Below are 27,661 nucleotides of genomic sequence, written 5' to 3'. Positions count from 1 at the left end.
GCCCTCTAATGATGCTGGTAAACAGAAAGATAATTGTCCTTTAAGATGACTGGGGAAGTCATTCTAAAGGAATGTCACTTGAACACTGAGAAGAAGAGACAGTGCAGTCACTGTACACTAAAAAACACAGGGACGTATGTACACACCCTGTCACATACTCCCATGCACAGTACACAGAAATGCACATATACATACCGTCTATTTACTAATAGACAGACACCTGCACTCATCTAAACATAATTTCTTACCTGTAAAATCGGTGTTGCTGGGAAGGATGTCACTGGGGAACTGATAGTAACTGTTTCCAGAAAATCTTGTTCCTCTGACAACTGGATCTTGCGGGTCAGAGAGAGAGACATCTGACCTTTCCACCTCAAAAAACCAAAATATGATAATGTATAAATATCTGGTATCTAGCATAGTGGTAGTACTCAAATTATAACTGCAGTCATAAATTGTAGTTAATTATGTTTAGTATAAAATCACATACTAAAATTTTCCAAAAATAATAAACTGAGCAGATTTTTTTTGTTTTTAGATGACCATGTGTATATCAAATCCATTAAAACACTTAGGGCCATGTGGGCTTGCACTCTCTCAACATGGCACAGATCCTCTTTCTTACTACTTCCCATGAATCTCAGTATCAGAAATATTATTCCTCTATTTTAGACATAACCTGTGTGGCAGAGAATAAACAGTGGAATCATAGGCAGGAAGTTCTCATGATTTCTACGTACACACAGTGTGAATGATGAGATGACAAACAAAGACACACACTGGGGTTATTTCTCACTTCCAGCATGAAAAGAAAGTAATGTAGTCTGTGCCAGTGAGAAAACACAGAATCTTAGCTAACTTTGTTCAAGTATGGAATGATTTAGACTTTAAAACACTGACATGCTGGTAGCATTAGCTTTAGCCCCTGGGAACCACACACATGAGTGCCAACTTTTCAACTTAATTTAGGCCATATCTACAGTCATGCTTGTGGCTAGCATGGGTCTAGGCAAGGCAATAGATGAAAACAGTTATTTATTACTGTGAATTTCTGTTTAGCTGCAAACAAAGACAGACACCCTTGATGACCTCATAGTATCATATAACCTGCAGGCGTACTTGTGGTTCCTGGAGTATGTAAAAGTAGAATAGGAGTGAGAGCCTTCAGGCTTTAGGTCCCCTTTCTGTGGAACCAGCTTCCAGTTTGGATTCGAGAGACTGAAACCCTCTCTATTTTTAAGATTAGGCTTAAAACTTTCCTTTTTGATAAAGCATGTAGTTAGGGTTGGATCATGTGTCTAGGTTGCTGTGGGATTCCCATGATGCACTGAGTCCTTCTTCTTCTTGAGTGTGTTTATAAACCTCTCTGCATTTAATTATTAGTTATTGTTAATCTCTGTCTCTCTTCGACAGCATATTTTTTGTCCTGTCTTTATCCAATCACCCCCAACCGGTCGTGGCAGATGGCCGCCCCTCCCTGAGCCTGGTTCTGCCAGAGGTGTCTTCTTGTTAAAAGGGAGTTTTTCCTTCCCACTGTCGCCAAAGTGCTTGCTTATAGGGGGTCATATGATTGTTGGGATTTTCTCTGTTTTCTTTGTATTATGTGGGGTCTTTACTATACAATATAAAGAACCTTGACACTACTGTTGTTGTGATTTTTGCGTTGTATAAATAAAATTGAATTGAATTGAGTGTAGGGCAGTGCTCTTACCTGATATAGAGGGTATGGTCCATTAAGTTGGGCAGGGGGGTCCCACTCTATCTGAATGGTAGTTTCATTTTCTGGATATAATCGAGGTGAAGACAATCCTGAAGGTGCTGAGAAGCAGAAAGTAAAGAAACGGAAAGGATGAACAGAAAGTGAATGTTAAATCAATGAAATATGAAGCCATTGTATTGTAAATGATGAAACTTTTCAAAAAAATTTGAAAAAGGTGTGTGCTTATTTTTTATTTGGTAGGACCTCTTCTTTGAACATTTTCCAAGTGTTTAATAATGAAGAAGACAATTGGTGTGGTTTTGAAAGCGAAATGGTTTCCCACTCTTGCTTGATATAGAATTTCAGTTGCTCAACAGTCAGGGCATCTTCTGTCAAGTTTTTTATTTGCAAATTAAACTAAATGTTCTCAACGGGTGGCAGGTTTGGACTGAAGGCAGGCCAGTTCAGTATCAGTGCTCTTTTACTACAGAGCTGTGGTGTTGTAATACATTGTTTCTCTGCAAAAAAATGTCTATGTAAAAAGCTAACCACAGCTAATTTACCCAAAAAACATTCATACACATTAAGAATAAATACATCTTGTGTGATTGGGCTTTCCTTCAGTAGAAGCTTATTTCTTTCAGGCTACACAAAAGTCCCATTTTCATTTAATAGAAGATCAATTTAATTTCCTTCGCTCACTCAAGGTGTTAAATTAAATGTCTCTTTGAAACATACTGTAAGGTACTGGAGAAGCAGTTTTAATACATAACATAAATAAATCTACCAGAGACTAGCTGATATAGGGAGGACAGATTTATAGGAATGGAGGAAAAGCATAGCAAGTGATAGACCGGTGTAGAGATGGGAAAGATGTGTGTGTGTGTGTGTGTGTGTGTGTGTGTGTGTGTGTGTGTGTGTGTGTGTGTGTGTGTGTGTGTGTGTGTGTGTGTGTGTGTGTGTGTGTGTGTGCATTAAGTGTCCTTTCATTGTAGTGTTTCTCTTTAGATGTGTGGGTGTGTTTCAGTAATTGTCTAAATGGTTCGTGGTAGGAGTAAATTAGCTTTCAGTGACAACCATGCGGATTATCTTTAGTGTGACTTCTAACAGAGCCCTTAAAAGCAAAGTGGACAGCTTGTTTGGCGCCTCATCTTGGCACATCAAACCATAAATTACTGCCAATCGATAGCTTACCAGTCTATTGATATTGAGCTAGTGTGACATTTAGAACACTGTCAGTGGCACACACATATACAACATGGCCCTTGCTTTACACTGTGGTGTACTATTAATTAATTAATACATTTTTTTATGTATGCCATGTTGGTAAATAAATTTTCCTTCTTGATATGAGTGGGTAGAATAGTGATGCAGGGGTTTGAATCTGCCTGCCTTTCTGCGCAGAGCTTCCATGTTCTTCCTGTGGCTCTGGTAATTCCTGCCACAATCAAAAGGCATGCTTATTATTCTAAGTGTGAATTGTTGGTCTGTCTTATATCTTATCAAAAAGTGGCAACTGTCAATTTTTTAGCCCACCTCCAACTAAGGAGGACCAACTTTATGTTAATAAAAAGATTTGTACATTAGCAGCAAAACAGCACAACATCAATATGAAAGTAAGTTTAATGATCCTCTGGAATCATCAAGGCATTTTCACCCAGAGGACTGCCACTCACTGGATATTCTCTCTCTTTCTGACCATTCTCTGTGAATCCAAGAAGTTATTTTGCATAAAAATCACAGTAAATTAGCAGTACTCAGAAAAGCCCTTCTGACATCAAAAACCATGCAATGTTCAAAGCCACTTAAGTCACCTTTATACCCATTAACCCTTCTCTATAAATTCAAATTCAAATTCAAATTTTTATTTGTCACGTACACAGTCATACACAGTACGATATGTAGTGAAATGCTTGGACAACTGCTCGTGACCTAAAGAAAACAAAAAAGGAAAAGGCTATGAATAAGATAGGAAATAAATATGAAAAATTAAAAAGGGTAAATTTAACTAGGAAGGAATAAAATATAAATTAAGGTTAAAAATGAAATAACTGTACAACACAAATTAGAATGAAGGGTAAATTTAACTGGGAAGAATAAGATAAAGATAAATATATAAATTAAAGTTGAAAATAAAATAACTGTACAACAAAATACACAATACACAATATAGAACTATATAAGAATGTATGAAGAAATCTAAATATAAATAAATATATACACAATAACAGCAGCTGTACAAGTATTAACCGGAAATGAAGAATATAGTGACCAGTGTTGTGCAAAACCAAAGTCCAGAAAGTCCAGTGTGTGTGTAAGAACCATATGTGTGGGTCAGTACTGTGTGGTGGTGTGATTGAGAGACCGTATCGCCTGCGGGAAGAAGCTCCTCCTCAGTCTCTCTGTGTTGGTCTTCAGGGAGCGGAATCGCTTTCCTGACCTCAACAGAGAGAACAGTCTGTTGTTGGGATGGCTGAGGTCCTTCACGATCTTCCTGGCCTTGGTCCAGCACCGCCTGCTGTAGATTGAGTGCAGGTCAGGGAGCTCGGAGCGGATGGTGCGCTCAGCTGACCGCACAACCCTCTGTAGAGCTCGTCTGTCCTGCATGGTGCTGTTCCCGAACCAGGTTAAGATGTTTCCCGCCAGGATGCTCTCTATGGTGCACGAGTAAAAGTTCCTGAGCACCTTGGAGGGCAGTTGGAAGTCTCTCAAGCGTCTGAGGTGGTAGAGACGCTGTCGGGCCTTTTTCACCACGGTGTTGATGTGACAGGACCATGACAGGTCCTGCGTGATGTGAACTCCGAGGTATTTGAAGCTGTCCACTCTCTCCACTGGGCACTCGTTGATGACGGGGGTCTGGTAGTTCCTCTCCTGCTTAGTGCTGAAGTCCACTATCAGCTCCTTTGTCTTACTGACGTTTAGAAGGAGGTTGTTCCTCTGGCACCAGTTCTCCAGATTCCTAATCTCCTTCAGGTAGGCCGTCTCGTTGTTATCAGAGATCAGGCCCACCACGACGGTGTCGTCAGCAAACTTGATGATGGTGGTGGAGCTGGTAGTGGCCACACAGTCATATGTGTACAAAGAGTACAGCAGGGGGCTCAGAACACACCCCTGGGGGGCTCCAGTGCTGAGAGTGGTGGAGGCTGAGACATGTCCGCCCATCCTTACTGCCTGTGGTCTGCCAGTTAGGAAGTTGGATATCCACTGACACATAGATGAGCTGAGTCCCAGATGCTCCAGCTTGGTGGTGAGTGTGGAGGGAATTATGGTGTTAAATGCAGAGCTGTAGTCTATGAAGAGCATTTTAACATAATTCCCCCTTCTAGTGTCCAAGTGAGTGAGTGATGTGTGGAGGAGATGAGAGATGGCATCGTCTGTGGAACGATTTGGACGGTAAGCGAACTGTAGTGGGTCCAGTGTGTCTGGTAGTGAAGAAATGATGAAGTCTCTGACCAGGCGTTCAAAGCACTTCATCACTACTGAGGTGAGGGCTACAGGGCGATAGTCATTGAGAGAAGCAGGGTGGGGTTTCTTCGGGACAGGAACAATGATGGACTCTTTGAAGCATGTGGGGATCACCGACTGAGATAAAGAGATGTTGAATATCTCAGTGAACACAGGAGCTAGCTGGTATGCGCAGTCTCTTAGGATACGACCTGGGATGCCGTCTGGTCCTGCTGCTTTCCTGGTGTTCACTCTCTTGAAGGCTCTCCTTACTTCATGCTCGGAGATGACGAGCACGTTTCCGGTGCTGGCAGTATCTTCCTGTCTGCAGCCGTTAGCGCCGCTAACACTAGCATTGTTGGAGACCTTAGCTGCAGCCTCGAAGCGAGCATAGAAAGTGTTCAGCTCGTCTGCCAGAGTCACGGCCGCGTTCGTCATACCGGTTGTTGGTGCTTTATAGTCCGTTATTGTCCTTAGTCCCCACCACAGGCTCCTAGAGTCACTCTGTTGGAGTTGTGACTCTAGTTTCCTCCCGTAGCGCTGCTTCGCCTCTTTCACCGCCCTCCGCGCGTTATATGACGCGGCTTTGTACGGGTCCATGTCCCCCGTCATGAGTCCCGTGTTGTAGGCAGCGGTGCGGGATCTCAGAGCGTTGCGGATGGTTTTATCCACCCACGGCTTCTGGTTGGGAAACGTTGTGATAGTCTTTGTCTCCACGGTATCATCCGCTAGTTTCCCGATGAATCCCACAACCGCTTCCGTAAACACGTTGACGTCATCGTCGGAACTGTTTCTGAACATGCCCCAGTCTGCGTCATCGAGTGCGTCCTGTAACGCGGCCACCGATTGATCCGTCCAGCGCGCGACCTTCCTCTGAACCGGAACTTCCTGTTTTAGCCTTTGTTTGTATTTTGGCATGAGGAAGATGGCGGCGTGATCAGATTTGCCAAACGGGGGGCGGGATTGTGCCTTGTAGCCGTCCTTGACCGTAGTGTAGCAGTGGTCCAGTGTCCTTTCACCCCTGGTGGGGCAGGTGATGTGTTGATAAAAGTTCGGCGCTGCGCGTTTGAGGTTGGCGCTATTAAAGTCCCCCGTCACAATAAGCGCAGCGTCCCGGTGTTGTGTCTGGTGCTGTGTGAGTGCCTCATGCAGCTCGCATAAGGCGGTGACCGTGTCCGCTTGTGGTGGAATATAAACGGCACTTACAATGACCGATGTAAATTCCCGAGGTAGATAAAAAGGACGACACATGATGGACAGTAGTTCCAGATTTGGTGTGCAGGAGCTTGTGAGAGGAACAACGTTCGCACTGTTGCACCAGTTGTTGTTCACCATTAAACACACGCCGCCTCCCCTTGACTTCCCCGAGTCCCGTGTCCTGTCCATGCGGTGAACCGAGAAGAACTCGGCCGGCTGGATGGCGTGGTCCGGCACCGCTGGGTTCAGCCATGTCTCGGTGAAGCAGAGGAGATTGCAGTCCCGAATGTCTCTCTGGAACTTTATCCTGGCCCTGAGGTCGTCAAGCTTGTTCTCCAGTGACTGGACGTTGGCGAGCAGGATGCTAGGCAGAGGTGTGCGGTGTGCACGAGCTCTCAGCCTGTTCCTGACGCCGGCTCGCTTCCCTCTAGGCCGCCGCCGCTTCCCTTTGTTCTCCCTCGAGATCTCACTCGGCCAGCTCGGATCCGGAGTTAAAAACTTCGAATTGTGAGTACATTGTATACCAATAGAAACAAGAGTGTCACTGTCATACCTAATGTACCCAATGGTGATGATTTTGCCGATTTAGAAACGCTGAAAACTAACTTAAAAAACAAAGACAAAGAAAAAGTGGTCGGAGCAGTCGTGACGGCAGCCGACCTCACCGGCGCCATCTTATACATGTCCAAACCATCTCAACCTTGCTTCTCCTACATTGTCTATACTCATTTCTAGCCTTGTCCGTTTTGTTCACTCCCAATGAAAATTTTTGCATCTTCAACTTTGCCACCTCCAGTTTGGCTTCTTGTCTTTTTTTGTGTCACTATCTCCAAACTACACATTATAACAGGTCTCACAACTTATAAACCCTTTACCCTTGCTGCTATCCCGTCAAAATTCACACAGTATTCAAAAATCTAGTTAAAAAGTCCACTGCCCTCCCTCTTAGACGTTTCCATTTCCTCTTCTCTTGTTTTTCTTTCAGTGTCCAGCTTCACATACAACCCACTGTAAGCCTTTGTCACCTCCTGCTACTTTCTTCATCCCCTTGACTATCCCACTGTTTATTTGCTAACCTCTTCATTTGAATAAGTTCTTGTACTTCCTCATTCCACTGCCAAATCTCATTGTCTTCTGTTTCCTTTCTGTCCATTTGACAGAATGTGTATTCTCGGAAAAGTGGTTGCAGGAGGTGAGCTGGCATTTGTTTGAAGCCAGCTCACCTCCTGCAACCACTTTTCCGAGAATTCGCGCTTCCTTTGCGGTTCGGACTCCTTCTGACATTTCTTTGGAGGTGGAGGAACACCAAAGTAATTGCTTAAAGGAGCTTGCTTCTTCGACATCTTTAAGAGTTCTAAACAAATGTCTGTCCTTCTCCAGAAAATCTTATGTACGCAAACGCGCGTTGCAACTTCTTATCTGGTGCGCGTCTTTTATTTTGACAGCACATGTGCACCTGTGAACCACTTATGTGCACCCCTGACTATGCTTTCTTTGTCATCTGGTGACTCTTCCTTACCACACAGAGCCTGTATCAACTACTCGCCAAACTCTGAACGACATTCTTCCTCTGCCTTCACTCGCTTCCTCTTCTTGATACCTAGAGCCATCATACAGACTAACATCTGATGCTGCCTAGCTACATTTCCCCCAGATAATGTAGACATAATTTACCTGAATGCACCTTCCTCCTTATATATGACCCACGTTTCTTCTTCTTGAAATGCGTGTTTAACAGGCAGGTTAGAGGTAGCAGCCAGTTAACATGCTCTCTCTATTTGTGCACCAACATGTCAAATGTCATCCAGCAGCTTATGTTCTTTGATCACTTAATCAGTTATTGCATTACTGGGGATAATATCTACTAGCATAAATTAATATTAGTTCCCAGCAATGACCCGGTTGTATTTCGACACAAGTCTAAAACACAATAAAACCTGGACACAGATGTCCATATTAGAGAAAAACATTTCAAATGTGACAGAACTATAGGATAGTGTTATCGTTGTTGATAGAGTTTGAGTGTGTGTTCATGTTTGAATCATGAAAGACAGTTTCTTTCTTACTGACCAGGCTGATTGTACAATCTGGTTGTATATTTTCTGCATGTCATGTATTCATTTATTGTATCTGCTTGTTCATTTAGTGAAATTAACTTAACATTATGACACATCAAGTTTGACAAAACCCACTTGCTTTATTATGAGTATATGGAAAAACACACCACACATACACACACAAGGTTAACAGTCCACCAGAAAGGTTAATTTTAGCTGCCGACATGGTAATGAAGCAGCTAAATCATGGGCCAGCTCCCAGGAGCAATTGTGCGTGTGCGTGTGTGTGTGTGTTTCCTGTTTTTACAGCAACTGACATGTCTTAACAGGCTCTTAGCATACAGTTACACCACGCACATAAGCACACCACTTATTGACATGGCGATCCCTTGCCATGCATATTTCTCTTCTCAAGAAGGGCCTCAGGCCAATTATGCGTAAATCAATAAAGTTCCTGTTCTGTTGAGTGGTGTTACAGTGTGAGTGCACGTGTGTATGTGTCTCTGTGTGCATGTCTTGTAGAACAAGACTTTATGGATGTAGGATACATAAAACATCACCATCAGACCCTGATTAGCCACTCACTTTACTTTGTGATCAATAACTTTGTGGGAAGATACACACACTGAAACAATTGCAAATGCATCAACACAGGTGGACAGGAGACCTCTTTCCTTGAGTCGTTACGTCTGTCTCAGTGTGCGCGCTAATGTTTAGTCATGTGCTTCGGTGTAACTCCGGTGGATTCACAGATGCTGTCTGTTCACTTACAGCAGATGGTAGCTGGCTCTAATGGCCCAGCGTCATGTGTGGAAGATTTATCAGAGCATCTGTATCATGCTCAAGTACACCTTATGAGGAGTACCACTGAATGTGAAGATATTTCTACTACAGAGGTTTTTTCAGGTCATGTTCCTTTCATTCAGCTTGCAAGAGAAAAGCTGGAGACCTTTTTGTTGACTAAAGAAGGTTTCAGTCAACAAACAGTTTGGTGTCCCAAATAGGAAGGGTTTTTATTAATTGTGCTGTAGCCAGTGCTGAGGCACTTCTTTATTAGAAGGGCACATTTTAAGATGTGCACATATGTATAATCCAAGATTGTCTCTGCAGGGGGATACAAGAAGCAGAGCAGAAAGCAATGAGTCAATCCAGATTTTACAGGCTGGGAAAGAGCTCCAATGACGAAAAAAAAAAGATTAATAAAAAAGTGCTAACCCCCAGCCTCTCCAGCATCTATGACATAAATTTAAAGATTCTAGGTGATTTTCAGAAAAGTTGACCTCTGACCTTGAGGTTGAGGTCACTGAGATTTGAACTCGTCTGAGATTTTTATTAGATCTACCTATAGTGTCAATTAGAAAATCCTAGATGGCATCTTTCTCAATTTATTGTGTTCACAAGATTTTCAGAAAACTTGACCTCTGACCTTGAGGTTAAGGTCACTCTGACTTGAACTCGTTCAAGACTTTTAGTAGCTGCACCTACCAAAATCCTACGCTGCCTCATTCTCAAGTTATCATATTGACAAACGTGGGTTTGACGACAATACCCCACCAGCCTTATAAAAACCTCTTTATTTTGGCAGTAGACTTCTAATGGGGTTATTAGTGGTCCAAAAAGTACATAACTGTAGACAACTAACAACAGCATGCAAAAAGAGGCTTTTCCAACAGATGCATTTGAAGTAAAACCAAACAAAAATAAAAAGACGCCAGCAGCTTTTCAGAATTTGTATAATTCTTCTAATTACAACTCCCTACTGATATGCTACCATGTTTTTATAAAGGAATGTAACAGTATTCGCCCAGTGCATGTTAGATTGAGGTCTTAAAGATTATTGTTAAATATTTTTTGTCAAGTGCAAAGATTATTGCTAAACTGAAAGAAGAAAAAAAGTAATCTGATGCAGCAGAAGCTTAACACCCAGTGGAGGAGCAAACGCTATGCAAATTGTTTTGAGATTAAAAAAAAATTAAAAATCTGCTAAACGGCATATGCCATTATCATTTCTTATAGTTGAAACAAAAGACATCTTTGGCGTTGGATGAAACAAAACGGTGGCAACAGATGTGGCTGTTAAAAATACATTCAAAAAGTCAACTGGGTACAATAAGCCATATTGAACTGTACTGTATTACAGTCAAGAGAAGTCTTTGGAATCACTTAAAACAAACATTGTCACTGTGTCAACAGATGTAGCCATTAAAAATACATTTAAAAAGTCCACCAATTACAATATGAAGCATCATTCATCACAATAAACACAAGGAATGACTTTTTGAGAATTGTATGAAATGAAAATATTCCCTATGTCAACAGATGTAGCTGTTCAGAATATGTTCAAAAGCTGAATTCCCTAAGCAAGTATTTATAGATGAAAGGTTTTTGTTTTACAACTCTGCGCGCCCATTGTCTATTCACCTAAAGAGATAAACAAAACAAAAAAGACAAAAACATAACATGAGCAGCAAGCGTAGACACCGTGAGTGAACAGATGGAAAAGTGTGTTGCACGGTCAAGTGCGCCTCTGAGTGCAATATGTATATTTCAGAGTGATTCATGTTCCACTGCTGCCATGTGCTATTTGTGTGTGAGTGAAAGAGCCCAGCAGATAGCAAGTGAAAGATGGACGGGGGGGGGGGGGGCCTGAGAAAGCAACAGACTATCAAGACAGACAGAAAAAGACATTAAATCAGTATTCTGTGTGTGTCCATGTCACCGTCCACTGATCAATTAGTGCTCATCTAGGCACCAGAGATTTGTGCCTGAGTTATTAAACATAGCTAATTCATCCTACTTCCATAAAGGTTATAAATCCACAGAAGAGCGAGAGGGATTGTATATGTGTTTCTGTAATTCTGTGTGTGTTTGATTCATGGCCAGCAGGAAGTGTGTGCTACGCCACATTTTTCTCCTTGTAATTAACAGTAAATTGTTTTTACTGCCGTGCACCATGAATATCCCCCCTAGTTAACATGACCAATGCTGTCGCCACTCAAGTACCCGATGACTGACTGAGTGCTTTTGGGTGTGTGTGTCTGTTTGTGTGTGCATATGTCAGAGGTTTGTTTTGCAGTTGTTATGCAAAGACCACACTATGTAAAATAACTACTATTATACTTTAAAAAGGACAATATTTGGGAACTATCAGTATTTCATTATTGCCGAGAAGCGTGCATTTGTTTATGTCTGTGTGTGTTTTGCATAAATCTTTATGCTCTACCTGCTGGTAAGGTCCATCCAGTGCTTGGCAGACTGGTAATGCAACCTGCTTTTGTGCAGAGTGTAACAGTGAAGTTGTACACGTGATAAGGTTTCAATCCTTTCACTACGTAAACTGGATGGGATGATGGGCCCACTCTATGCAACACCTGCAAAACACAGGGACAAGGAATATAAAAACAGAAACAGAAGAGAACAAAGAGACTATCCCATTTTTTTTTGTTTTTAGAAAATCCCTACATTGTGAAAAGTTAGTGAAAATGACCTAATACGAAAGCATTTATCTTCAAAATAAATGTCATTTGCTGTATATTACATTTCTGCCAGGTAAGCTCTTTTTTTTTTTGGTAGGTTGTCCTGGCAATTATTTCCAATTTTATGTGTGAATGTGCTTACCTGACTAATAACCGGAGGGGCATATGGATTGTTGGTCTGTTCGGTTACCAGGTTGACTCGATATTCTGTCACCTGTCCTCTGGCGATGACCCCGTGGTCTTCAGCAGTGCTCCAGGTTACTTTAAGACTGGTAGACGACAGTGCGGACACTTCTGGAGGAGCCATAAACTCTGGCACTGGAAACACATATTGCACCGTTTTCATTATCAGACCTCCATGCCACAGATCAGCTATTTACAGAGAGCACAAAGAGCATAAGCATATCCTAAGCTAACACACAAGTTATTACAGGGTAAAGTAAATCTGATTGCAAGCTAACACTCTAATACACATTGTGACTTTTCAGGGGGTCTGTAGATTAGGCATTTGTCTATCTGTATACAGATTTAATTTCAATGCAGCCAAAATTATGTATAAAGCAGCATTATAAAGGTTTTAATCAGAGACATTTACACCGAGGAAGACCGCAACCTGCTCTCTGAACAACAGCTCTTTCCTGCTAATTTCTTCTTATGTAGCTTACAAACTTGTAACAAACTGAAAACAAAGTCACCAATGCAAAAAAATAATTTTACAGCAGGGTAAATACTTAGCAAATCAGCAATTTGCAGCACAGCAGACACCAAGTACAGTTTCAAGTGAGGGGGTTTCACTAATTTTTCACTAATTTTCAGTACACTCCTTGCACATGACCATTTTTATAGGAATATTTCTCGTTTCTAACCCACTTAACAATGACCTGATTCAATCATAAAAAGGCACCTAACTGAAGGGATGAACCAGAGTTGTGTCTACACAGGTAGGCAACTTAGCTAAACATAACCCAATATATAAAAAGTATCTTTAGACACTTTGTTACAAGGAGCCTGTCACAAAAGACATAATTTGTCCAATTTCTTTAGTTGAATCTATATAAAAAAAAAAATCTGTGTGTGTGTGTGTGGGGGGGGCAAGTACATCGTGGTTAGTGCTGAAAATTACAACACAGTGTACTGCTCCCTTTGAGTCAATGTACTGTAGCTCACTCAATAGTCTCTTTTGTCCTCTCCTTGTTTCTCTCTTCTTTATATGACAGTGATCATTCAAATATTTTTTTTTATCTTATTACAACTGGATTTCTGTTTAAATGATTGGATAGGCTATCTTGCTATATATAAAACCCATGAAAAATTATAATCAAGATCAAGCAATATTTTCTTAATTTATACACATACATGTACCTGCTTGTAATAAATAGAATCAGTAGTATTAAAAACATTAACTACCTTAATTAAAAGCCCAAATTACGCTAGCCCATCCAAAATCAGAATCTTGGCGATAAGCCTGGGTTCTGTCATGGTCTGGGGCTGCAATCCAGTCAGTGGTGCTGAATGCAGAAAAGTACCATCAGATTTTGATCAAGCATGCAATACCATCTGGAAAGCCTCTGATTGGCAAACACTTCATTTTTTAGTATGACAATGATCCCAAACACGGCCAATGCTGTAAAAGCATGCCTGCCTAGAAAAACACACAGTGGAATACTATCAGTCATGGACTGGCCTCCCCAGAGCCTGGACCTCAACATTAATGAAGCAGTGTGGGATCATCATGATAGAGAACGGAACAAAAAGCTGCCAACATCCAAAGAAGAACTTTGGAAAGTCCTTCAAGAAGCCTGGAAAGCAATTCCTGAAGTTTGCTTCAAGAAATAACAAGGACGCTTACCTAAGAGAGCTCAGGCTGCTTTGAGAAATAAAGGTGGCCATAGTAAATATTCATTTTCAAGTTTGTTAGACCTGTAACATGTGTTTGAAAGTTTAAATACACTGTTGCATCACTTTCCCAACAAACATGGAGAACACAATACTCCAGGATAACAAAGGTCAAAGGTCTGTCCTCCTCAGGATGGTTTTGAAAAATTCATGATTTTGCCTCTCAGACATGCAAGTGGTAACTAACCTTGTTCTGTATTATATCAGTACAAATACAATTCCAAACCGTTTGATATGATGGATATTTTCTGTGCAACTACTGCTTTTTTAGTAATTCATTCATTCATTTGCTGCTTCATTTATTGTATGTGTAGTGCTGGTGTTTGGTTATAGTTATGTCTTTGTTTGTAAGATTAGGAACAAGTGTTTTATAAATACCTTGGCTTTGTGTTTCTGTTCTTAACAAATCAAGCCCCAACTTATATCACTTGTTATCTAATTTTAGGTTTGCTTCTAAAGTCACTTTTAGGTATTGATTAACAGCCTTTTATGTTTATTAAGCCAACTCTTGAAGTGGCATAGTGATGCAGGGGTTAGCACTGCTGCCTCACATGAACTTCTGTATTCTAACAAAAAGACATATTCAGAGAGGTTAGTGGATATTATGTGGTCTTAATGGATTTAAGTATTTCATAATTCTATGGTTGTGATAGCCACTATTACATGACAGATTAGAGAGAAGGATTCTTTATTCTGCTGTTGATGCCATCTAACTGTGAAATATGCTGTGAAATGTGATTCACGGTAGACATAACCACAGTCATATTCTTTCTTTCTAACTCAGCCCATGTACGCGCACCAACACTGACACACATCCCACATTCAAAATGGTGTTATCATATGCTTGTTATCCAGACACATAGCTTAGAGTGACGTTGGAGGCAATCATTTAGTCCTAATGAGCCATATCATCCCTTTGAAATTCAAATACCTTAATGAGTTTCCCCTCCCCCACACACAGTTTTTCTTTCCTCCTTCCTTCCCTGCTTTCTTTTTCTACAATCTATCTCACAAATACTCACTAATTTTAATATAGTACAAAAGATCATTTAACCAACAGCAATGGCATCTGGTGTGTAGCTACATTTTAACCAAAATGTCACTCAATTCCAATTTGTTTTTAGATCTGGGGTCCATCAGTTATTGACAGGCCTTAATTTAACATCATAAGTTAAAAATTTAACTCTTTTAAATTTTAAGCAAGCTCTTTGGAGTGTCTGAATGCGAATCATTTTGTCTGAATATAGGTGTAATACAGAATCGGATTTTTCTGATTCAGCCATGGAAGGCCATGAAAGGAAAACCTAGCTTAAAAAATCCATACTGGACACACCACTGAGTCATTGATGGTTGCCAGCTGGATAAAAGTCAGCCCGTTAACACTGAAATGGAACTGCCATCTTTGGGCAAGCCCCTTTCTGATAATTGCCCAGAAAACATTAACCACTGAAGGCTTTTGTTTCACACAGCTACAGTGCCTAACTAGATTTTACTTGGTTATTTCCCTGATTCCTTAACTTACTGTAAATACACCCAGTGAGTAAAAGTCAGCTGTTGAAATCATGAACACGAGATATACAAACCTCCCTCCATGGTGCGTGCTGAGGTCCACCCAGATGTACAACTTCCTGCAATATTGGTGCTTACAACTCTCATCTGGTATGTTGAAAAAGCCTCTAGACCAGTTACATTAGTACTGGTCTCAGGGGGTGACATTAAGCTTTTATTGGCTATGTTGGAACTTAAGGAGACACTTGGATCCAGCCAACCAGAGCTGAAAAACACCCTCTTTTCAATAGCAAGACTCGAAAGGTTCTGTGACTCCACTGGCCCACGGAGAAAGACCTCATACTTTGTGATAACACCTGTACAAAAAGAAAACAAATGTTAAATCAGTCTCTGAGATTACCTCTGATGTCTGCTAAAACAAAAGCTCTTCATCGAAACAATTATTTAGGAAATTAAAGAAGGAAAGCAACAGCTGCAGCTGCAGGGTTTGTTAAGAAAATACTGTCTGCACAGTTTATTTGTGCTCTAACACAACACTTTAGTTATTGTTAGTAATAGTAACAATAGTCCTTTCAAATTCATATCGTGATTACTACAAATGTTGAAGTAAAAAAAAACAAACATAGAATACAATTAGTAAATAGTAATGGATGCAATGCAGTTTTGTTGACGACTTGTTGAAATGAAAACAACATTGTGTTAAAATGAGGAGAGAGCACCATGAAAACAAGTATGAAATCTACAAATCCTCTGTGTACGATTAAAGGTTTTCAATTGTTGTGGTTATAAAATAACACTTCAAATGATAGAAATATAAATTATAAATAAAAACAAATACGGTAATGCAAATGTCTGTTTTGGCAGCTTTGTTTGCCCTGAGCTTAACATGCTCTTACTTCTTTCCTTTACTGTTCTTTGATGTCACGTAGGTTTTTATTCTTTATACTTTAAATGATTAGGTATTATGTATTATATAAAAAGTGTAGCTTCTACAACTGCAACAAATTTAGTTTATTAGAAATCTTAACAACAGTTAACTATCCTTAGCCAATCAAACTACTCTCTGGAACTCCTAATAACTTTACTGAAAATCCCTCTGCATCACTAGTAGATCATTAAATGTTGGAAAATAGAAAATCTATAATAGATATATTCATTCTTTAGCAGTATTTACTCTCCAAGTTCATTGAAAAAATTAAAAGCTTATATACAATTATAAAATTAAATAAAAATGAAAAACTTGTGCAAAAAGTAGTGCCAAAAAGCGCCAAAAAGCAGAAGACATGTTACACAGCAAAAAATAAGGTACAAACCCACCATTATGGAGAGGCTCCACATTTGCAAATAAGTACTGAGCAGGTCTTAGCAATACTGCTAACCAGATGCACGTTATGATGTCTGTCCCTCAACTCAATGAGGAAAAACAAAAACTGGTGTAGGCAGATGTGTGCATTTTAAAACTGATCATTTCCACCCGAACACCACTTCAGTTTCTTATTATTTCCACAGAAGCACTGACCACACAGGCAAGAATAGCCGTATTATAAAAGAGTTACTTTAACTTGACTTCTCATTGAATGCTTCACTTTGAATGCACGGAGCTGGGACGACTGAAATGGAGAACTAACATAAAGATTGCCTGATAAGGACAGAGAACAAAATCAAAATGGAGAGGTGAGAAGGATGCTAAATGATTAACTAATGACAATGAAATGACACACAAAACCATATTAAGTGAGCTTTATATGACACTGCGAGGGAAACAGATCAACAGATGGGGAGGGGAAAAAAGAGACACAGGCAGAGAGAAACCCAGGTTAGAGGGCTTTGTTTTACACTGAGCCTTAGAGCCAATACAAAGCTCTCTGGATTTACAAAAGGCAGTTCCAGTTCAGTGTGTATTTCTGTGTGTGTGTGTGCATTTGTGTGTGTGTGAGTTGGTTTAAGTTGACTCTCATGTGTCTTGAATGACACAGCCCTGAAGCTTTGCCACTAGGTAAGTGTTTCATGTACAAAATGTGTGTCATTTATTCTACTGTATTATTAATTTTGAAACAGGCATTAACATTATAATGCAATTGTTATTTACTTAAAATAAACAATGTATTCTTAATTGCAAAGCTATAAGCAATTTTTTTCTCTTGGCAGTGAGACCTTCTATGATGCATGGTATGTAGACAGTGATACTGCTGCAGAATGCTAAGGGTTACGTTGGGAGTGACCAGGATGGACAAGAGAAAATCACAGAGAAGAGTTATAGATAAAGTGAAAGAGTACAAGAAGAGAGTTGGTGTGACAGAAGAACAAGGAATAATGTAAAATGGATAAAAAGCAGAAAAGTAAGTATTACACATTAGATGAGATTACCATACGAGTGTGTATATTTGTGGTCATACCATTAGGCTCACTGGGGGGCTCCCAAGAAGCATGCAGAGTATGAGGTCCTATGGCAGTGATTCTAGGAGGGGGCTGGTTTTGTGGGGGGGCAGAGGCTGTCAGAAGAGACAGTGGTGGGCTAGAAGTGCATCCCCCAGAAGAACACGCCTGTTGAAAAGGTTAAACAGTTTTCATTGTTATTTTTTAGTCTGTAAATAATGTAAATATGTAAATATAAATATTTTTAAAAAGTAGTTCAAGCTTACTTTCTATATTATTTTAAAGCTATAGCTACCATCAGCCACAACATTAAAAACACAGATGGGTGAACAACTGTGATGGTTCTGGGAAAGAGTACGGTATATTTAAATAGCAAGCCTTGTGTGGTGGTCCGTAAATGCAGTGTGTAGTAACTACCATGGTGCTCCAACTGATGAACCAGTGACTGTGTCACTGGCATAGAAGTCCCATTGATTCACGTGTGAAGTAAAGGCTGACATAAGTGGTTCAATCTCACAGAGGAACTGCACAAATGACAGAAACCCTTAATACTGGCTAAGACAGAATGGTGTCAGAACGCTGTCCCACTGAAAGCACCATTACAGGCATGTAAGTATCTTGAAAGAATAATGGAAATGGAAGAAGGTAGCAAAATCGGGGGCCGGTTTCACAATAATAACTGGTTTCTAAGGTTACACCTGTTTCTTGTTTAGTTTAATGCAGACTGCTTCACAAAAACTGATTAACCAGTGACACTCAACATAAAAAGGGAAAAAGGTGCTCCTATTTGAGAGCAAAGAAATGTGAAGCAGATGTAGCAGAGAGCTGCCCCTCCCTGAGCCTGGTTCGGCGGGAGGTGTCTTCCTGTCAAAAGGGAGGTTTTCCCTCCCACTATCGCCAAAGCGCTTGCTCATAGGGGGTAAAATGGGGTTTTCTCTGTTTTCTTTGTATTATTGTACGGTCTTTACATTACAATGTAAAGTGCCTTGAGACAACTGTTGTTGTGATTTGGCACTATTTAAATAAAACTGAATTGAATTGAAAAGTTTTCAAAGGTTTTGTAAAACCAATCCCTAATGACTGGATTCTATGAATACCCCTTCTTGGAAATGTTGTTTTCTGATTGTTTTTTACAGCAGGGTAATAAAATAGGACAAGACAAAGAGTTCAAGGAGTCTAATCATTGGGTGCCTCAACTCCAAAGTTACAGGACCAGTTGCCTGATACAATGGGACATATGGGATTGCATCACAGTTTAGACCTTTTTTGGGAACATGAGGAGGACCTACACCACATTAGTCAGGTGGTTGTAACATTGTCGCTGATTAATACATATCTTTGTACTCAGTTGTGCCATAAACAGTGGACATTTGTCATACCTACCTCTAGTATTACAGTATATTGGGTGAAGGGCTTTAAACCACTTGACACAGCTTCTGTAGATAAGCCTGTGTAGTGAATGGCAGGCTCTGCTTCACTGGATGACTCCATGGAGGATAACACAAACCTATGTGTGACAACAACAGTAATAAGTATTTCTTTTTGTCTGTATTTCTTCATTGCTCACAATCACTCAACATCTTTCAGTTAAAACTAGTGCTGGAACATCACAGAGGCCTACAGGATAAGATGCATACCACGTAAACTGTACGGTCACTGGTTCAAAATAAAGACAGTGATTTAAAGCTATGGAAGCAGGCTGCTGGTGCAAATCACATCCCAGTTTCTTCTACCACATTTGTGACAGCTGAAAATGGTTTGTGCATTTAAAGACTCATATGTTTCTTTTCCATCCTAAGCGGTATGCCTCTAAGTCTTTAACCACACCTCCCTCTTTTCCCTTTTTACTTACCTCTCCACTGGGCCTGTATCATTTCGTGGTGTGCTCCAGTTAAAGCTAGCACTAGTTGGACCTGGTCTTCCCACAAGATTTAAATGGAGCTGGTCTGCTTCAGGTGGTGCACCTAAAGTTCGATATGAAGCTGATGCACTTGTTGTCGCACCAGCTACATTAGCTGTTAGAAGCCAGTAAGAGTAGTTGGTGAAGGGAGACAGACTAATGTCTTCAAAAGATTCAGGGCCTTAAAATGGAAAGAACAAAGGAATAGGTAGGAAATTAATTTAGGGAGGAGAAAGACCAAAGAATATTTACATGTGTGTGATACGCTGTGTCGATACATACTAAAAGGATAGCGACTTTGGACAGTATGCACTGACTGTCCATCCCTAATGAGTGTGTAGTTGAGTATGTGAGAGTTTGGGGAGTCCGGTGGATGCCAAGAAAGACGAATAGATGAGTAACTGAGTGCATCACCTACTGGTGCAGGCTGCTGGGAGGGTGCTGCCCAGGAAGAGACAAAAACAAGTATATAAATAAACACACAAAATACAAATTAAAACTTAGAAAAAGTACTATGTTAACTTTCACACTGATGTACTGAGGATTACTGGCTGATTACTGGCATGTTGGTGCTCTGATGTGTGTGTTTATTAACACGTAAAACAGACCTTTAGTGCAGCCAAAGTGGTTCCCAGGATCGAAATGACTTGCCCCAAGTTGACATAAATCACATTTATCTCCAGTTACCAACAGCTTACATGCACAGATCCCTGTGTCCGGATGGCACGAACCATTGATGCTCCCCACTGGATCACATGCACAAGGATGGCATCTGTTTATTAAAAAGAGAAGAAAAACAAAGAAATCTCACTTTCTTTTATAACTAAAAAGATATGGTTCACAGTAACATGCAAAGACAAAAAAAATCAATACACAACATAACCACTGGCATAAAAAACCTCTTGATCATTAAAATGATTTTAAGTGACATAATAAAATTCACACTCTGTAGTTTGATAACTGCACAGTAGGAAAAAAAAATGTAATTTTGTTAATACTATTGACCGGGTGTGTTTCTGTATTGGGGTGGGGTACAAAAGAAAGCAAAGTGCATTGTTAAATCTAGCTGCAAAAGTTTGCTCAAAGACAACTGGGCATGTGTGAGAATGAAAGGTGGTGGATCTTTTCCCTAACACTGTGAGCGAGACTCTCACTGCCATCTAGCCCACCCACCACCTTATATAGTAGCTGTGAAGCTAACTTTGCCAAAAAAGCTGCATTTCTCCTCAAGTTGTCGAAGTGTGAGCGCTTGTGACTATATGTTCGTGTGTGTCTGGCGGTGCATGTGTCTGGGTCAGCAGTGTGGTGTTACCCTCACAGGGGATGGGAAGTGGGTGATCATCCGGCCAGCTACCTCACACCTCAGACCGCGCGCACGCACACACACACACACACACACACACACACACACACACACACACACTTACAATAGTCTGCTTGCAGGAGGATTTTAGGCACACACACATGCACAGCGCTCCAGCAGAGTAAAACTGTACAAACCATGTTACTGTCACACACATACAGACATTATCCATGTGTGCTTTTTTTTTTTATTCTACAGCATATTGTACTCATATGTTCTCAGTTGCTCTCCCTCTGTTGACCCCCCCCCAAAACTACACACACACGCATGCACGCACGCACGCACGCACGCACGCACACACAACACTGCACCTTCTTTATTGCTGTGTGAAAAGCCACAGCTTCATAACGAGCCGCAAATTTGTCCTGTCAACTGGTGCTCCCACAAACACACACGGAGGCACAAATACACACACATACAAATGCCATAGTGACTCGACCTTCACTCCATTCCCAAGGAGAAAGAAAACACCAACATCACACCCAGTCTTTCTTTTTTCATCAGCCTTCAAAGTACCGGATGTGTGCGTTACTGAGAGAGAGAGGATTTAAGAGTACCGGCATATAACATATATCATTCAACCAGATTTTTAACACAGTAAGGTGTTTGTGTAAAAAATAAATAACAGAATAGCAAAAAGAAGTACAATTTATTTAATTTTTGAGAAAATGTTCCAGCAACATGCACAATGTCATTGAGACATTTGTTTACTTTTATGCAACCAGTCTCAAACATGAGACAGGTACATAGGCAGTACCAAAAAAATTTATGGTACCAAATATCTTCGCATCACCATGAGATTCTGCATTTACATATAGTACTTTGCAAAAACCTTGAGCTATACCTAATTTTTTAGTCATTTCTTTAAAGGGGCCTGATTTTTTTGACCATTTAAATTTTTTTCTAGTGCTTTTCAGCAATAGGTTTGCAAACTTTCTGGAGATTTTCCTCTGGATTGTTTCAGTAGAATGTTTTGCAGTTTGTTAAGCCACTATATACTGACCTATGAATCAATAATAAGTTATAAGTTATATTTAACGTTATAACGCCAATTCCATTTTTTTCCACAGTTTTTCAGGGACCAATTTTCAGCAAAAAAGTTGTGTATACAGGTTACACGGCAAGTTCAGACCCTGGAAATTCTGAATTTCGTTTTTTGTTTTGGGTTTTTTGCAACCCCGTGTAACTGCCTTAAATTAGGAAAGAGGTACAACAGTGAGTGTCTGCAGCCATCTGTGAAACACAGTGGAAGCTCTGTGATGCTGTGGAGCTACATTTCAGTCTGGGGTGTTGTGGATATTAATAAAGTGGATGGAATTACAAACACAAAAAAATACGGTCAGATTCTGAAACCACGTGGATTCATTTTTGAGCATGATGATGATCCTTTTGCCTCCCCTGAGCCTGGACTTACTCAACAGCTGGAATCAACATTATTCAAGTAGTGTGCCATAATCCTGACAGAGAATGGAACAAAAGGTAGTGAACATCTAAACAAGAGTTTTGGATTGTTCTTTAAGAATCAAGGGGAACTATTTCTGAAGACTACTTCAAAAAAAAAAAATCCAAGAAGTCTTGCTTAAGAGCATCCATATTTAAACACATGTAAAAATACATGTGTTACTTGATATTTATCAAGTGGAGAGACCAGCAGAAGATTAACGAGTAATAACTCATGACTTGGCTAGTCTTTTTTTTCTCTACAAGTGTGATACGGAAAAAAAACAAACAACCAGCAACCAAACAACACCAGTTTAAATGATAATTCTGGATTTTGTTCATTAATGCCGTTTGCAAAATCTGTCTGAGCATCTCTGATTTTCTTTTCGCATCGCTGATATTACCCACTCAACTCACATCACCAACCCTGCTTTTCTCTCTTATGTTTTATTAGTCAAGTCTTTTCTTCCATGTGATTTTCTTTTCAAGTGTCCTTGCAAAGTAAACTCTATTACTGTTGCTTTTCCTCCCTCCATCGTCCGATCCCTCTCTACTGTGAGGAGATCTCAGCCACAGCCTGATCTCATCCTTTAATGTTTTAACACTGGAGAATACAGCAATCAGGCAAGGTCAGCTAACACACACACAAACACATACATACTGGATCACTAGTCAAACAGTTTGCGCACCATCTATCTGCTGTGACACCCTGTCGAGAGGACCGGATGTGCATGTGCGTACCACCATCACATGGAGGTTAAGTGTAAAGTAACATTTGTGTATAGGTGTGTGTGTGTGTGTGTGTGTGTGTGTGTGTGTGTGTGTGCGTGCGTGCAAGACAGCCCGCAGGTAGAGACATGAGCGGTAAAGGTCAAAGCAGCTCTTAACTCATGTAAGTCATATGTCTGCCTAGCAATCTGTAAACTGTCTTCACAGACACTGCATCTGCTGTTGTGTTTGAATTTGTGCATGAGATGTGTGTGTTTATACAAGTGGTGCAATTAATAGAAACAAACTTATACTTACGTGCCCAGACCAGGGTTGAATCCAAAAAACATCTCACGACACTGGTCACAACGTCGGCCTCCCACTGAGGGATGGGCACACACACACTGTCCAGTCTGGCTTTCACAACTGCGATGCAAAGCTCCAATGGGGTGGCAGTCACATTCCAAACATGTATCCTGATCCGGAGAAAAGTAGTAGCCTGCGAAAAGATAAGTATAACATAAAGTAATGAGCATGCAATTAATTATACACTGCAGTCTTTTGATATGAGTCTGACAGCTCAAGGGTCATTTCCTTAATAAGAATAATAAACAAAACTGAGAATAAGAAACTTCATTTATCCTAAAAGTTTGTTGAGACTTACAGCAGTCAAGATATAACTCATTGATACAATAACTAAAAGACCAAAATAGATAAAGGTAAAAAAATTATACTAAAAAAGGAAACGTATTTAAACACAACAAAGTGGAACAAAGCGCGAAATACATGCAGTGGACCAGTGTGTCTATTACACGCTTTCCTGTGATATCTGTGCAGGCTTACCTGTTGTTCCTAGAATATTTAAAAGGCAGAGCCTTAAGTTTTCAGGCCCCTCTTCAATGGAACCAGCTTCCAGTTCTCTCTACTTTTAAGATCAGGCTTAAAACTTTCATTTTTGCTAAAGCATATAGTTAGAGCTGGATCAGATGACCCTGAATCCTCCCTTAGTTATGTTGCAATAGGTGTAGGCTGCTGGGGGATTCCCATGATTCACTGAGTATTTCTTCTTCAGTCACCTTTCTCACTTACTATGTGTTAATAGACCTCTCTGCATTGAATCATACTTGTTATTAATCTCTGGCTCCACAGCATGCCTTTTATCCCGTCTTCCTTCTCTCTTCCCAACCTGTCGTTGAAGATGGCCCCGCCCCTCCCTGAGCCTGGTTCTGCCGGAGGTTTCCTCCTGTTAAAAGGGAGTTTTTCCTTCCCACAGTTACCAAAGTGCTTGCTCATAAGGCGTCATATGATTGTTAGTTTTCTTTCAGTATGTATTATTGTAGGGTCTACCTTAAAATATAAAGCACCTTGAGGTGACTGTTGTTGTGATTTTTGTGCTGTATAAATAAAATTGAATTGAATTGAATATTGGGTTGAAATATGATACAATGTAGAGGTTAAATCTAAAATGAATGCAGTTATTGTGGTATGAGATGGCAAAGATTTTCTGGATTTGTCCTATTGGCGGTGTAATTGAACGCATCCCTGTTGATATTATTTTTCAAACATTTCATATTCCTCATGATGATTGCCTTAACAGCTCCTGTGCTGGAACCCCAGTCGGTCCCTAGGCGGTATAATAGTCCATGGACTCAGCTATTGATCAGCTATTCAGCTACTGCTGCCACAAATGTAATGTAAACAGAAATGTAAAAAAATATTTAGCTTCTTTATTCTTTGCTTAATTTTCTTTTTACTTTTTTGAAAATCCACATGATAATGCTTGATGTTTTATAAAACATCATCAACATTTGTCATTCTAAGACCAGGATCTGCTATTGGAAGATTTAACTTCAAGCATTCATGTTATATTGCATCGAAAATAATTAATCCAGACCTTTATCGTCTTTTATTTGTTTCCCAAAAGTTTTTTGATAGAGAGCACAATTGTCTGTTGCATATGCCAAACAATGTCAACTGTGATTCATTTTTTTTCAGAACTACACTAATGACATCAAAATTTCATTGATTTTGAGCACAACTGCTATCATTTTGAAATAACCACTTGGTGCCACTGCTAATAACTAAACTGAGCCACCGTTTGTCATTTATTTGTAATAATATTTAACACAAAACCAATAACTGTGTCTGAGGTTGCATTAAGCACTAAGGTTCCAAATCACAAATCAATTCAGTTTATTTTTCTCAAGGCCGGCCAGATGATAAACAAATTAGATATTCTATTTAGCCACTTGGGCAAGAAATACTGAATGGCTGCCATGAGTTGGCAGTTAAGGAAATTAAAACAGTCAGCTTGCAGGAATGGAAGCGGAAATGCATTGAAATATCAGCATGATCAGACATTATAGCACAATTATACATCTGTTTCCTTATACCCACAAAGAATGTGACAGCTTCTATCTTTATGTCTACTTTATTATCTATTTATTCATTATTTTTACACATTTTAATCAACACATCAATTCCCAACTTGTCATTGTAAAATGATATGAAGGCTCTTCTTCTTCACTGACACTATACGTAAACTGCAACCTCTTGTCCTGCAACACTAACCCAAACAGGTGCACAACTGAAGGATGCTTTTTCCTTCATTTTATTCGCTGTGATGCTTATGGTTGATTCCTGGCAGAGAGTGGCTGAAAAACGCAAAAGCTTTAGACCGGAAACACCCATCCCCCCTTTTCAAAATTCAGAGTCATTTTATTGGTGAACTTTTATGCTACAGTTATTTGTGAAAGTTTCTTATCATTTTTTCATCCCTTCTTTTGAACTCACCAGGTCGGCAGCTACTGCAGTCCTTTCCATAGCGTGTTGGGATACAAACACATTGACCTGTGGCACTGTCGCAGACTGACCCGCTGACTGTTCCTTTAGGGTGACACATACAGGGTACACAGCCGTGGGACAAGCCCTCTAATAGGACACAAAACAAAATCAGTAGGGCTGAATGAATTTGCACTTTTTAAATAATTTGTTAACAATTTTGTTTCATTTGAGTGTTTTATTATTGAGTGAAAAATAAATGTGTAACTAATCATGGATTTAAGTTGCAGTTTGGGGTTCTCTTACTCTCAACGTCTAAAGCCTGGTTATAGTAGTTGTGAGCACAGTTGGTGCACTGCACTCCCTCTACTCCCTCCTTGCATGGGCACTGTCCGGTCTGCATATCACACACACCCCCTGAAACCGTTCCACTGATGTCACACACACACGGCAGACAGCCCAGAGAGTTTCGCTGCTCCAGGGTGTGAAAATTATGACGGCAAGAATCACAGCGACGGCCTTCAACATGTTCCTGAAGAAAGAAAGATGGAACAAATGTGGAAAGAAAAGATTTCATACTAAACTTGTAACTTAAAGTATCAGGATTGGACAAAAAATTTGCCAGGAGCCAAGGATTAAACCGGTCTGTCTGACTACACACACACACACACACACACACACACACACACACACACACACACACACACACTAGCAATAATGCATTATTTTCCTTTTTGTGCTTCTATCATTTAATCTATATTAGTATTATATTAATAATCAGAAGATCAAAGCAGAACATTTTACAACAGAAAATACTGAATTTTAACTCCAATTTGTGCTTTATTTCCATTTTTATGGAAGTCAGTGTCTAAAACATTGTAAAAATGTCATACATGCCTTACACACACACTGCCCTGTGTAAGGATCACAGTCTGTCCCGGGTACTGTCCCCTCCTGTGAGCAGTCGCAGGGGGCACAAGATCCTTCCAGGTTCAAACCAAACAGGCCTCTACCGCATGAGTCACATCGCAGGCCACCGACGCCAGGTTTGCACTCACACTGGCCCCCCTCAGGTTCACAGAATGGACTGAGGGAACCCAGAGGGTCACAGTCACATGGCATGCAGCCGTCTGGGTGGGAAAGGTTCCAATAACCAAACTCACAGCGGTCACATGAAAGGCCTGCGATGAAAACAGGAGTGAGAAAGGGAGATAAAGAAAGAAAAATGGGAAACAAGAAAAAAAATTGGTGATCGCTTGTTCACCAACTAGCAGTTAGCACTCCTCTGTTTGCAGACCTTTGTATGAGAGAGTAAGTGTATGTGTCTGTCTAAGCGAGAGAGAGCAAGAGAAATGGTGGGTGAGTGTATAAAACTGCCATCATTAGGGCCAGGCCCTCTACATATGATGGATCACTTACCTAAGGCCAAACACTTAATTTTACTGAGCAGAAAATAAATAAATTAAGCAACTACAAGAAAAGAATGAAGGGGGGAAAAATAGGAAATGGAAGGATGGATATGAAAAATAATTTTAAAAATATGATCTTTTGTAAAACAGGAAAAGTTGAGTTATCTTTAAAGGCCAAAAAGAGCTATAGAGTAACATATGCAAAATTAACATTTCAGTTTAGTTATTAGTCTTAATTAACTTTCAACTTGATTAGGTCAGCATTTCATTACACCATTATTAAATATTACTCCTTTCACTCTTTTGAAGTTTATTACTGCATATAATAATTACAAATACTAGTAAACACAAAGTCCATACATTTGCATGTTTTTATAGAAAAAACAATCTTAGGCTATACGACTAG

The 27,661-nt window shown here is 40.1% G+C and overlaps 1 protein-coding gene across 7 annotated transcripts in view; it reads right to left on the bottom strand.

Annotated features, from left to right (window-relative positions):
• Positions 1-27,661, bottom strand: part of ush2a (Usher syndrome 2A (autosomal recessive, mild)) — a 221,115-nt gene that overhangs the window by 137,622 nt on the left and 55,832 nt on the right. For 6 of the 7 annotated variants that reach the window (XM_085267418.1, XM_085267410.1, XM_085267383.1 and 3 more), the window contains 14 exons: positions 26,744-27,027; positions 26,153-26,378; positions 25,859-25,996; positions 23,384-23,564; positions 20,163-20,326; positions 19,837-19,995; positions 19,507-19,735; positions 19,038-19,161; positions 17,675-17,822; positions 15,353-15,634; positions 12,016-12,191; positions 11,621-11,768; positions 1,712-1,818; positions 249-372 (listed from right to left, as the gene is read on the bottom strand). In XM_085267418.1, coding sequence (XP_085123544.1) covers positions 249-372; positions 1,712-1,818; positions 11,621-11,768; positions 12,016-12,191; positions 15,353-15,634; positions 17,675-17,822; positions 19,038-19,161; positions 19,507-19,735; positions 19,837-19,995; positions 20,163-20,326; positions 23,384-23,564; positions 25,859-25,996; positions 26,153-26,378; positions 26,744-27,027 — 2,490 coding nt within the window. Of the gene's footprint in view, positions 1-248; positions 373-1,711; positions 1,819-11,620; positions 11,769-12,015; positions 12,192-15,352; positions 15,635-17,674; positions 17,823-19,037; positions 19,162-19,506; positions 19,736-19,836; positions 19,996-20,162; positions 20,327-23,383; positions 23,565-25,858; positions 25,997-26,152; positions 26,379-26,743; positions 27,028-27,661 lie in introns of those variants that run through there. The other variant, XM_085267435.1, reaches the window with a different exon arrangement.

Source organism: Mchenga conophoros, linkage group LG1 (assembly GCF_057382185.1).
Source record: "Mchenga conophoros isolate Kocher_MC1m ecotype Shallow Benthic linkage group LG1, M_conophoros_male_GT1.1, whole genome shotgun sequence".
Lineage (NCBI taxonomy): Eukaryota > Metazoa > Chordata > Actinopteri > Cichliformes > Cichlidae > Mchenga > Mchenga conophoros.
This window is presented reverse-complemented; position numbering and strand designations above follow the sequence as displayed.